Source organism: Dermacentor variabilis, chromosome 8, assembly GCF_050947875.1.
Source record: "Dermacentor variabilis isolate Ectoservices chromosome 8, ASM5094787v1, whole genome shotgun sequence".
Taxonomy (NCBI): Eukaryota; Metazoa; Arthropoda; class Arachnida; order Ixodida; family Ixodidae; genus Dermacentor; species Dermacentor variabilis.
In genome coordinates this window covers 104,502,367-104,515,348 of record NC_134575.1, presented here as the reverse complement: position 1 = coordinate 104,515,348, position 12,982 = coordinate 104,502,367, and the positions used below count along the sequence as shown (strand labels likewise).

At 41.0% G+C, this 12,982-nt stretch overlaps 1 protein-coding gene across 4 annotated transcripts in view; it reads right to left on the bottom strand.

Moving 5' to 3' along the window:
• Positions 1 to 12,982, bottom strand: part of LOC142590503 (uncharacterized) — a 138,291-nt gene that overhangs the window by 83,122 nt on the left and 42,187 nt on the right. Inside the window, exon 3 of one of the 4 annotated variants that reach the window (XM_075702668.1) lies at positions 8,987 to 11,588. The exons of 2 other annotated variants lie outside the window; for them this stretch is intronic. In XM_075702668.1, the coding sequence (XP_075558783.1) occupies positions 10,840 to 11,588 (749 nt within the window). In that variant the 3' untranslated portion in view covers positions 8,987 to 10,839. Of the gene's footprint in view, positions 1 to 8,986; positions 11,589 to 12,982 lie in introns of those variants that run through there. One more of the 4 variants, XM_075702670.1, reaches the window with a different exon arrangement.

Below are 12,982 nucleotides of genomic sequence, written 5' to 3'. Positions count from 1 at the left end.
GGGAGGCGACTATAAGCTCAAGAAGTTTGCAGCAGATGCATCTGAGTGATATCGGACGGTAGTTTTCAGGTGAATTCTTATTTCTAGATTTAAAAATGGGTATTATTTTAGTAATTTTCCAGTCATCTGGCAGTAGTCTAAATGACAGTGACTATCGAAAGACATGGTATAATATGGTGCTGGATATAGAAAAGGTAGTTTTTAGCATCTTGCAGTTGTGATCATCGATACCGGCTGCTGAAGATGCCTTAAGCTGTTTAACTATGCAGGTAATACCATCCACCGTGATTTCAATGGGCTGCATGTACTGGTAGTTGTGTAACGAGACAGATGGCTCATCGGAATCATCTTCCCCAGTGAATATACATGAAAAAATGTATTAAACGTAGAATAACATTCAGAATCTGAGAGAGGAAGGTTGTTTTCATCCAGTGGATAACTGGTTAGTACCTTGGTCAGAGGACATGAAGCGCCACAATTTCTTAGTATCTCGCAAAAGGGAAGGCAAATCATTGTGGAAATGTTTATTTTTGGCATTGCATATTGCGGAATCATAACTGGTCAAAAACTGTTTGTATTCTTCCCAAGCAGAAGGTCTACCAGAGCACTTCACATTACAATACAAAATTTTTTGCCGGTTTCTGTGTTTACGAAGAGACTTGGTGAACCAAGGGTTTGCTTTACCGTTAGAAATTGTGATAATTAGGATACATTGCTTAATAAGTGAGGACAGCTTCTCTCTGAAAAGTGCCCAGTTTTCATTTACAGACCTACTGTAGAAAGAAAATAGTAAATCTATATTGAAGAATACTTCAAGCTCTCCATTCATTTTGTTACAGTAGACTTTGTAGTTCAGGATTTTTTTCTTTGATATACCTGTGAATGGTAGAGGCAAGTCCAATGTAACTTCAATTAAATTATGGTCATTAAAGCCTTTTTGGCAAGATACGGTCTTAAATGTATACGGAGCATTCACAAGTAACAGGCCTAATGTGTTCATAACACAGTTTGGCTGATCAATGAATTCTGTTCAAAGGCAACATAGTGAAAATAAAGTAGTGCAATCAATTAGTGGAAAATTAAAGTCTCCAAAGAGATAAATTAATCAGTGGTACAAACGAGAAGAAGGGGAGTTAACCGAGGGGCCCGATTATTGTTAGTCATATTACAAGAAGCGAATAAAGACTGACACCAAGGACAACATAGGGGAACCTCTGCTTAATAAATGAAATAAAGAAACGATAAATTAATGGAAATGAGAGTGGATGAAAAAACAACTTGCCGCAGGTAGGGAACGATCCCACAACCTTCGCATTTCGCGTGCGATGCTCTACCAATTGATCTACCGCCGCATCGTTTCCCCATCCACTTTCTTGGGTATTCGTGTTTCCTAGTAGAACCCTGGGAGTCTTAGCCAGCATCACCACCCACAAACCTAGGCAGCGGATGTAGAACGTCCTTTCTGCCGCAGGATTCATAAGAATGTGATGTTTTTTTGAGTGAAGGTAACCGGTCAATAAACCCACACATGCTACCTGAAGGCATCAATGTTGCTGGATTTGAGAGCCTCGTTATGTAAGAACCGAGTGGCCCGATTTTTATTAGTCATATCACAACAAGCCAACAAACACCGACACCCAGGACAACATAGATGTAATTACTTCTGCTTAATAAATGAAATAAAGAAATGATAGAATAATAGAAATGAAAGTGGATGAAGAAACAACTTGCAGCAGGTGAGGAATGACCCCATAACCTTCGCATTTCGCATGCGATGCTCTACCAATTGAGCTACCGCGACACCATTTCCCCATCCACTTTCTTGGGTGTTCGTGTTTCCTAGTAGAACCCTGGGAGTCTTAGCCAGCATCACCACCCACAAACCTAGGCAGCGGATGTAGAACGTCCTTTCTGCCGCAGGATTCATAAGAATGTGATGTTTTTTTGAGTGAAGGTAACCGGTCAATAAACCCACACATGCTACCTGAAGGCATCAATGTTGCTGGATTTGAGAGCCTCGTTATGTAAGAACCGAGTGGCCCGATTTTTATTAGTCATATCACAACAAGCCAACAAACACCGACACCCAGGACAACATAGATGTAATTACTTCTGCTTAATAAATTAAATAAAGAAATGATAGAATAATAGAAATGAAAGTGGATGAAGAAACAACTTGCAGCAGGTGAGGAATGACCCCATAACCTTCGCATTTCGCATGCGATGCTCTACCAATTGAGCTACCGCGACACCATTTCCCCATCCACTTTCTTGGGTGTTCATGTTTCCTACTAGAACCCTGGGAGTGTTAGCAAGCGCCGCCATCCACAGACCTTGGCGGCGGATGTAGAACATCCTTTCTGCCGCAGACGTCACGAGAACGTGATCGCTTTTGGCTGAAGGCAACGTCAATAAACCCCAAGCATGTTACCGAAGGCATCAATGCTGCCGGATTCGCTTCCATAAACTATCGACTCCCCCCCCCCCTCCCCCGTGAGTGTTGTGTGCACTGTAAAACTCTCAAAAACGTTGAAAAACCCTTCCAAAAAGCGAACAAACACGCGGGATCATGAAAAGGTATGGGTAGAGCCATAGAGCAAACATAAAAGCTAACTACGTTGTAGCTCCCGTTGGTCTCGCTTTTTTGTCGGTGACATATGGTGGTTTCAAATGTAAGTCGACCCCTCCCCCCCCCCCCCCGTGTGGATGTTCATATAAAAAGATAGGTCGACTTACAATTGTGTAAATACAGTATTGGTTCTATGTAGCCGTACAGAATTTTCCAACAATTCAGGGCATTAACTAAGGAAAACAATATGCAATTAGCTTTTGTTGTGCACACGTAAACCTTTTTTCATGCACAAGAATGTTCAATCAGGCAGCGACTTACTTGGAGAAGAACAGGTCCTAGTGAGCTATGCAACATGCACAATTTATCACTAATAAGTGCTTTACTATACACAGAAGTTTTTTGTAAGCATAGTGAATAAACAAGTACTTTGTTGTTGAGCCATTACATAAAGGAACTGGTTACCAGAAATATCACTGCAACCTTCAGCATAGCTGCCCTCAGCTATCTTAATATAAGTAAATAAATTATGTAATAATATGTTTCAACAACGTGTGCCTACATACATGATACCCTACTTGACTGTGGTATCGTGGTATTAGCAGAGACATGTCACATCAGCGTTTACAAATTGTTTCATTGCATATTTAAAACAGAATGAAACATGTCACATTATCTTGGAACATGCTATGAGCTACATGGGCAGCTCAACATATCCGAGTATATGGTAACGCTTGTGTATCAGAATGCATTATAGTATAGTGCACACATATGCATATTCCACATTCAGATTTGAATTAATACATGGACACCCATATTCCATAACGATATCAATAGACAATTGGGATTTTAGTTCACAAGTTAAAGATAAGCAAGCTTTGAAAGAAGAACCTGCACTGAAATGGGCACATGTTAACACAAGTGCCTCTTCACGTGAATGTAATGTGCCAGAGTCCGAAGGCATATGTGTCACCGAAATGGCTGAGTGGATGTGGAGGAAATCCTTAGGAGTGGCACTGCCAAAAAAAAGCCTCACGTGTTTGTTTATTACATGCAGTTACATTGTTACCCAATATAGAAGTAATTTTTCAGACTGAATGGAATGCGAATCGAGTAGTCCCAGGAGTGGAAGAAATGTAGAATACGTGTGAAATAGCTTTCAAAAAATGAACAGCTCTTATCAAAATATATGTAAAACAAAGCGCACATCCTGGTGTTCATGACATTGGCAAGTTCCTGTGGTTCCATCGTGCATTATGAAGCATTTACTTGAAAGCACTTGTTTCGAAGCATTGTTTACTAAAAGCACAAATGGAGAACAAGGAACGAATAAGGAAATTGCTCACATACAAAGAGCTCTTCAGACAGTGCAAATGATCCCTGTATAGCCAGGAAAGTGTAGCTCCCTTAGAAAAGTATACAGCCTCCATTACGCACTTTCTCATATTTTATGCCTATATTACGCCCACAGGTGTGACATTTATCATACTTTTATTTATTTATTTATTTAGTACATACTGCAGACCTTTCGGTCCAAGCAGAGGGGCAATAGAATGTATACAAACAAAAGAGAACAAATTAAGAACAAACAAATACAAACTTATACAAATTTTAGTCACGCTGTGTCTGTAAACTGTCGTTCCAGTCTGATAGTGTTCTGGGAAAAAAAAGAAAATTTAAACGTGCAAGTTCGAGCATAATAGGGTGTTAGTGAATCCGGATGATGCTGTCTTGCTTGCCGTGTTATTGCAGGCGTTATATAAGTCGATGGTTTAATTCCAAGCCTGTTGTTGAGAAGAAGAAAAAGGAATTCAAGTCTTAGCAGCTTTCGGCGTGATTCAAGAGTAGGTATGGAGTTTTCTTTCATAATTTTAGAGGGAGAGTCCAGTCTTCCGAATTTATTAAATATAAACCTGACTGCGTTTCTTTGTATTTTTTCAAGATGCACAATATTTGATTTAGTGTAAGGATCCCATGATATACATGCATACTCTAACTTTGGTCTAATAAATCTAAAATAACACAGTAATTTCACATTAGGAGGGGCATTTTTCAGTTTGTGTCTTAGGAAACAGAGTTTGCGGAAAGCAGAGGAACAAATATCATTAATGTGCATGTTCCATGACAATGTGGAAGTCAAAGTAACACCTAAGTATTTGTAGTTGTGAGCTTCACGCAGCGCTGAAGAACCTAGCGTATAAGAAAAAGTTAGTGGGCTTTTTTTACGAGTAACACGAAGAAATATGTATTTATCAGCGTCAATAAACATACCCCATTCATTACACCACTTTAATATGTTATTTAAATTCTTTTCGAGGACAGTCTGATCATTCTGACAAGTTATATCACTGTACAAGATACAATCATCGGCAAACAGTCTAATTTGCACACCAGGAGTTATGGTTTTAACAATATCATTTATATACATTAAAAACAGTAAAGGCCCCAAAACACTACCTTGGGGCACCCCTGATGTGACTGGGAGAGTGGCCGAGCTATGTTCACCTATTGTAACGTACTGAGTGTTTGTTCAGGTAAGCAATAATCCAGTTTATGAAAATGTCAGGTATGCCAATAATTCCAAGTTTGAAGATTAATTTGTCGTGCGGAACCTTATCGAAGGCTTTTCTGAAATCTAAAAATATTACATCTATTTGGCCATTATTGTCTAGAGATAAAGGAAATGAATGAATCACTGATACCAATTGAGTTACAGTCGAATAACCCTTTCTGAAGCCATGCTGAAACTCCGTGAGCACATTGTTTTCAGCTAAGAATTCTTTTATATAGTTCGCCACGATGTGCTCCAAGAGCTTGCAGCACTGTGATGTCAGAGAAATGGGACGATAATTTTGTAATCTTAGTCGATCTCCTTTGTTAAATATTGGAACAACTCTGGCCACTCTCCATTCATCAGGCAGTTGTGCCGACAGCACAGACGCAGAAAAAATTCGTACAAGAAAGCTGGCAATAAGTTCAGGATAACGTTTTAGAAAGATGTTTGGGATTTCGTCAGGGCCACAAGAAGCTTTGGTTTTTAGGTTTACCAACATGTTGACAATTCCAGCATTAGAAATAGAATCCACATCGAATACCTGTTTCACTGGAAGCATAGTAATGCAATCATCTGACACTGCAAAGACACTTTGAAAATACTCATTAAAATGTTGTGCTATGTCTTCGTCATTATTTATTGATGTGCCCTCAATTATTATCTGTGAAATCGGTTTCTTTCTTTTTTTCATATGGTTCCAAAATTTTGTAAGATCATTTTTAATAAAGTTAGGCAGAGAGTGGTTATAATAGTAACGCTTTGGAGCAGTCACCTTCTGTTGAAGAGAGTTCTGCGCCTCTTTTATTTTAACAGGATTACCATCCTTTCTTTTTAACCTTTTTACCTTGCATTTATTATGAATAACATCGCGTGTCACCCAAGGTGTGTGTGTTTGTGAACTTTCTTTCTTTTACTAGGGATGAATTGGTTCATGCAAAAGTGGCACATAATTTTGAATCGATTCCACAGAGAACAGGCATCAGTGCTGATAAAATCAACAAGACAGTTTTCCATGTGCTCAATGGTGGACACATCATCAACATGAGAATAATCTTTGTAGCTAAGCACTGAGGAATAGCTTTGCGTCATCTGTAGAACTGGTAAGGTAATGCTCACTAGCCGGTGGTCGGAAAGTCCTTTTTCAATACAAACAAAATATTCCGAAAAATCCTGGCTAAGAAATACCAAATCGAGAATGGAACTGCAAATGCCCTGTATGCGTGTCGGCTCGCGTACCACCTGTTTCAAGTTATAACGCAGCATAATATTGAAGACAATGTTGGTGTGCTTGCTGAACGCGTTTCCAGTATTAAGGCGCTCCCAGTCAATGTTCGGTAAATTAAAGTCACCTGCCAATATAATCTTATTCTTTCTGTGCCTGTTCATTTCATCATCTAATTTTTGTAAGTATTCGGGAGTAGTATCCGGTGGTCTGTATATGGCGTAAACAATAAAGCTGTGACCCCAAGAACTTATCTTGACGCGCAAACATTCAATCTCAGGGATATCTTCCAAGAGATGGGCAGAAATGCCATTTTTGATCAGGACGGCAACACCACCCCCCCTGGTGCGCCTGTCTTTTCGGAACACTGTATAGGAAGGAGGAAATATATCATCACTTATTTCATCATGTAGCCAAGTCTCAATTAAGACATTAATATGAGGATCCTGTTTCAGTAATAAAATTTCCAATGCATCAGTTTTATTTTTAATACTGCGGGCATTGACGCTAATCAGTCTGAGCTGCTTATGGGGCCCTTAGGGAGCGCGTCAATTCTGCGAGTTTGTGGAATGGTTTAGCTCGTTTGCTGTGGGAGTCCGAAGGGAGCTTTGGGGAATTTGTACGCGTCTGTTTAGGCATTCATCCCAATAAAAAGTATCCCTGCCAATCTTAAGCTTATCATGGATCAATGAAGCTCTTTTTTTAAGCAGCCGGTCTTCTTTACAACTGTCCCAGAGGAGTTTTCTTTTTTTCAGTGTGGAAGGGGAATAATCGTTCTGAATGCAGATGTCAGACCCTTTAAGTTTCTTGCAGTTTGCAAAAATTGCTTTCTTTTCACTGTAATCCTGAAGGTAAATTATGATCGGTCGGTTTCCTTTGTTTTTTCCTAGCCTATGTATTCGACCAATAGACTCACATTTCCCACGCAGCTTGTCTTGGAATACTTCCTTGACGATCTTTTCCTTCATCATAGATTCGGTTTCGTCGGCTAACTTTTTTATCCCGTAAATAATCCCATTAGAACGCCTGCTATGGTCCTCCAAACTAGTCAATTTTTTTTGTCTGAAAAGTCATCACTTTCTCTAAGGACTTCAGCGTGGTTTCTACTTGACCGGTCTGAACTAGGGTTGCAGAAGAATCAGGGAGTTTAGTTTGCACGTCCTCCAGAGTATGTTGTAAGCTGGCAAGTACACTATTTATGTTGCATAACTGCACTTTCATTTCAGTTACATCTGTGAGGATAGCTTTTTGGCCTTCAAGCAGTTGGTCATACAGTTCCTTTTGTGTCAGTCCAGGATTTGTTTCTATATCACCACAAAGAAGTAACTTGCACACCTGTAAACACTCGTAAGCAAGGCTAATACACTGTTTAGGGCACGGTAGGACCGCAATGCAACGATGGTCACTGCTAATTATGCTAAATGTCACCAACCAGCACAACGAAGAGCAGGTGCCTGGTCAGCATCGTTGCAGTGCCGGGTCCGCCGTGCCCACTGAAGTTCAAGCAACCGAGTGGTTCTTTTATAGAGCCGGCTGTCGATGACGTCACACTGCACTGACCAAAAGGTGTCGCTAGAAGCTCAGGGCCATCAGAAGTTGACTGTGCGAAATGTTCGTTGGCTTGCACGTACTCGCTCCTATCGATGCTGATACGGTGATCCACGTAGTGCGCATGGCTAGTCGTTGATACGGCGGCGGCTCTCAGCAAAAGCTGCACAACGAAGAGCAGGTGCCTGGTCAGCATCGTTGCAGTGCCGGGTCCGCCGTGCCCACTGAAGTTCAAGCAGCAGAGTGGTTCTTTTATAGAGCCGGCTGTCGATGACGTCACGCTGCGCTAACCAAAAGGTGTCGCTAGAAGTTCAGGGCCATCAGAAGTTGATGGTGCGAAATGTTCGTTGGCTCGCACGTACTCGCTCCTATCGATGCTGATACGGTGATCCACGTAGTGCGCGTGGCTAGTCGTTGATACGGCGGCGGCTCTCAGCAAACGCTGCACAACGAAGAGCAGGTGCCTGGTCAGCATCGTTGCAGTGCCGGGTCCGCCATGCCCACTCTTGCTTCTTGCTTCCATTTGAGCTTAATTTGTGCTGAGGTAATGTTTTAAATGTTCGATGGCTATTAGAACATACTTGCATTTACGAAGTGCCTATTTTAATGTATCAAATATTCACACACCCTTAATGAATTCTTGGATTTATTGTCTTAAAGACATGTCCGGCGCGCAATATTGTTGGTGAGGAAATAAATTCCTTACAAGAGACAGGCACAACTACAATGCAGAAAGAATACTTTTAAATGTCGAAAAACACGATTGGCCCAATTTCTTGCCATCTGTGCAGAAATGTATTTTACAGTGCAGATGTATGCCCACTCAAAATGTAAATTGTAAAAATGTAAATGATGATACATTAGTTGAAATAAAATGTAGGAAAGAATCAGGCACAGTGGACTTGACATTTGACTGAAAACTCAAATTACTCACGTATGTTGTTATAACAAGTTCTTTCTGTGTTAATAATGAACTTCCAACTGCCGTCACTTAACTTCTCGTGTAGCCCCAGATACAATAAAATGCTAACAACCATATATTGCATGCTGTCATTGAAGTATTAACGTACCAGGAAGAGACAATGCACACTCATTAACCACAAGCATTTATTTGGTGCTCTCATGAGACACACACACAGGAAAGCTCATTGCTCTAAATTGCTCTAAAAATGTACCTATAGGTAAAAAAAAAAGGTGTGAATAGAGTAAGATCAAGAGACTCCAGGATGAACCATGTATATCAGAACCTAGTCAGCGCTGTCTCTGTGTACTTGTTTCTTTCTACATCCTCCTTCAGTTGCACTTACACACTCTATCACAGGTTTAATCCAGCTCGCCTGCCAAAGTGAGTTGATCTAACATAAGTCCACATGTACCAAAAGACAATACTGAAAAAAAAAGTATTCATAGAAATTAGGTCATTCAGACGTCTGTAGTGCGATAATAAGTATTACAATTAACATACATATTCTGTAGGGGCATGCAAACACTAATTTTTGAGATCAGAACAAATATTGAACACTTTTAGAATGAAAAATATTCATAAATAACAAAGTAAATTGCCAATGTTACAGACTTCATTATATCGAGGTTTACTGTATTAGGAATTCTTTTCGTCAGCTAGAATGGCTTCGTGTGGGTCAGCTCTCATAATACCTGTAGCTCTGTGTTCGATAACATGTTGAGAAAACATCTAGGGCAAATATGATGACCCCAAAAAGAGTGTTTCAGGGACCCTTTAAGAGGAACGTGTAGCTTAAGGGTTCCTATCTAAACACATGAGAAAGAATGAATTCTTTTCTCGACAGCTGCTGCACCAAATTTTATGAGGTTTGTTGCATTTAAAATAAATAGTTAGCATCTCGCGACTGTTCATAGTGAATGCTTTATTTAGGCCATGAATCTTAATAAAAATGGTTGAAAATCACAAATTTTCCGAAAGTGAAACTATCAAGTACACAACTCTAACTCGGCAATGAAAAACGATATCACAATTCTGTCAAATGCATCAAATAGGACACATCTAAAGCGGACAAAACTGATATATTAAACAAGGCTTTCAAATATAGCACTAATATGTGAGTAGGACTTTGAAAAAACCTCATAAACAATGTAACAAGTTCATGAAAGATATAAATTGAGACATCAAATTTCTCTGCTTTGGATGATCTACCGTACGCAGTTTACAGAACTATGACAACTATTCCATGCGCAGATTTGCAAATTTAATAACTTCTCATGTCAATTTTTTTCAAATCTTTGTAAATTCCTATAACATTAAGGCCTTAAATCAAGATTCTGCATCCAGCACTCACTAGAATTTACCTTTTTGTCTCAAAAGCAACAAATTTCCTAATAATTGGTCCAGTGGTTATCTCAGAAAAGTGTTCCTGCATTTTACATGTATTTGAATAGGCAGCATCAGAGTTGGCCCTGAGCTAAACCTTCCCTTTATGAGCGCATGGAGACACTTTGCTACCTTATCCAGTAGAACACAATGACACAAGCTACACGTTTGTAGATTTCTAATTCAGATTGTCGTTCAACATGGTTGTTGACCTGCCCTAGAGTATCATGGTGCTGTGATCTTTTATGTCTACTCAACTGACGAGACTGCATAAGGGACCTGGAGCAGACGTTACAACTATATGGCCGGTCACCTGTATGAATGAGCTGGTATGTCTTCAGGGCATTCTTCAACGAGAATCTCTGAAGGCATAAAGGGCTTTGAAATGGCTTTTTGCCTCGTGTGTCTCAAGGTGGACCTTTTGTAAGAAGCTCGGAGTGCATGAAGGGCACTGATATGACTTCTCGCCTGTGTGGGTGTGCAAGTGGGCCTGTTGTGAGAAGCTCTCAGAGCATGAAGGGCACTTCAAATGGCTTCTCGCATGTGTGGGTGCGCAGGTGGTTTTTTAGATGGGCCTGTTGTGAGAAGCTCTGAGAGCATCAAGGGCACTCAAATGGCTTCTCGCCTGTGTGGGTTTGCAGGTGGCACTTTAAGTCATATCTGTTTTTGAAGCCTCGAGAGCATGAAGGGCACTGATATGGCTTCTCACCTGTATGGGTGCGCAGGTGGACATTCAGGTTACTCTTGTATGCGAAGCTCTGAGAGCATGAAGAGCACTGAAATGGCTTCTCACCTGTGTGGGTGCGCAGGTGGCACGTTAAGTTATATCTCTTTTTGAAGGCTTGAGAGCATGAAGGGCACTGATATGGCTTTTCACCTGTATGGGTGCGCAGGTGGACTTTGAGGGTATACTTGCGTGCGAAGCTCTGAGAGCATGAAGGGCACTCAAATGGCTTATCGCCTGTATGGGTGCGCAGGTGGTCTTTTAGATGTTCCAGTTGTGAGAAGCTCTGACAGCATGAAGGGCACTGATAAGGCTTCTCGCCTGTGTGGGTGCGGAGGTGAACGTTTAAGTGGTATCTGTTTGACAAGCTTCTATGGCATAAAGGGCACTCGAATGGCTTATCGCTTGAGTGGGTGCACAGGTGAACGTTTAAGTTGTATCTGTTCGACAAGCTCTTATGGCATGAAGGGCACTGAAATGGCTTCTCGCCAGTATGGACGCTGGCATGTGCTTCTAGATGAAACAGTTCATCAGCCTCATAGTCACATAGGTGACATTGGTGGAGGCATCCTTCCTTTGAGTTGTCACAGTTGGCAGTTGACGGAGAAATAGAAGGCCTCAATGCTGCACAAATAAAACAAAAGTAAGAGTTATTGTGAAATGCCAAAAAGAACACAGATGCTAAATTTAATGACAAGCTATCTTTTTTTTATTACTTCAGAGATTTTCAGGGTGACTTCAAGTATGATGGCACATAAGAATTTCTAATGGTCGTTTTTAGTTTACAAGATATTTCTGCATTTGAATGGTTCATGACCCTGTTTGTGAAGTCACTTATGAAAAGTATTTTACAGAAAAGGAAAAATCGTACCGTATTTTCTCGATTCTAAGCACCCCCTGATTCTAAGCACCCCCCTTCTATTTTTGCGAGAAAGGTAGGAAAAAAGTTTGCATGTGAATCTAAGCACCCCCCTATTTGTAAGGAAGAGCGCGTAGCCAAGGCCGCCAAACGCGCTTGCTCACTCTGGGGTCGAAGAGGACGTTGTGGTCAAATAATTTAAGAAGTCCTCGATTGCAAACAACTTCGACGGAACGGAAGACGACCTCCTGTGGGATACCGAGAGCAGCGGTTAAAGTGGTGCGACGAACTCAAGTGGCAGTGATAGTGACTGAGCACCCTACACAAGCAATGGGCTCACTGTCGGCACCAATTTTTCTTTTGAATGTTTGCAAAATATTTCTCACACTCATCTCGTCGTGATGTCGCAGCGAAAGGAGGTAGGGGGGAGTGTCATTCTAGATTTTTCGAATCTAAGCACCCTCCCTCACTTTGGGCATCGCGATCGTGAAAAAAAGGGGGGTGCTTAGAATCGAGTAAATACGGTAAGTGACAGAATGTGGAGTGCTCGACGACTCTCTTGGATTCCTTGGGCCTCAGAGAACACTTTGAAAAATGCTTTGACCAAGCTTGCTCACTTAACCTCAATGAGGCCTTCAGGCCCGGAGGCCTTATTTGGCACTTGCAAAACTGATGATTTGCTGGCACAACAAATTTGTCTCATATGAGACATCATCAGTGGGTTTCTTCTTATCACAGGCTGAACTTTGGCAATGTTTACGTAAGTTCAGATTGCAAGGAGCCCCCACTAGAAAATACCATAGTTTTCTACATATAACCCGCAACCACATACAACCTGCATCCTCTTCCAGAACAGCCGAGGAAGAAAAAAATAAAATGTGTGCACGTATAGCCCACAGAAATAACTGCGTACAATCCTCAGATGTTTAGAAAAATAGTATCTATTTTGGATAAATGATTTGTCCACGTATCTTTAGCCAGTGACTCTGCGTTACTTTTTTTGGACGGGAGCTGGACCATTCAGCATGGCATATCGTGATCCAAGTTCTACTTTGCCAGTGCCATGTGCACTTCAGAAGAGTATAGGCTTGGGCTGGTTGCTAATACATAGTTACACTGACAGCATAGCATGGAAAGGAAAGCGCTTGTGCTGTCTAGT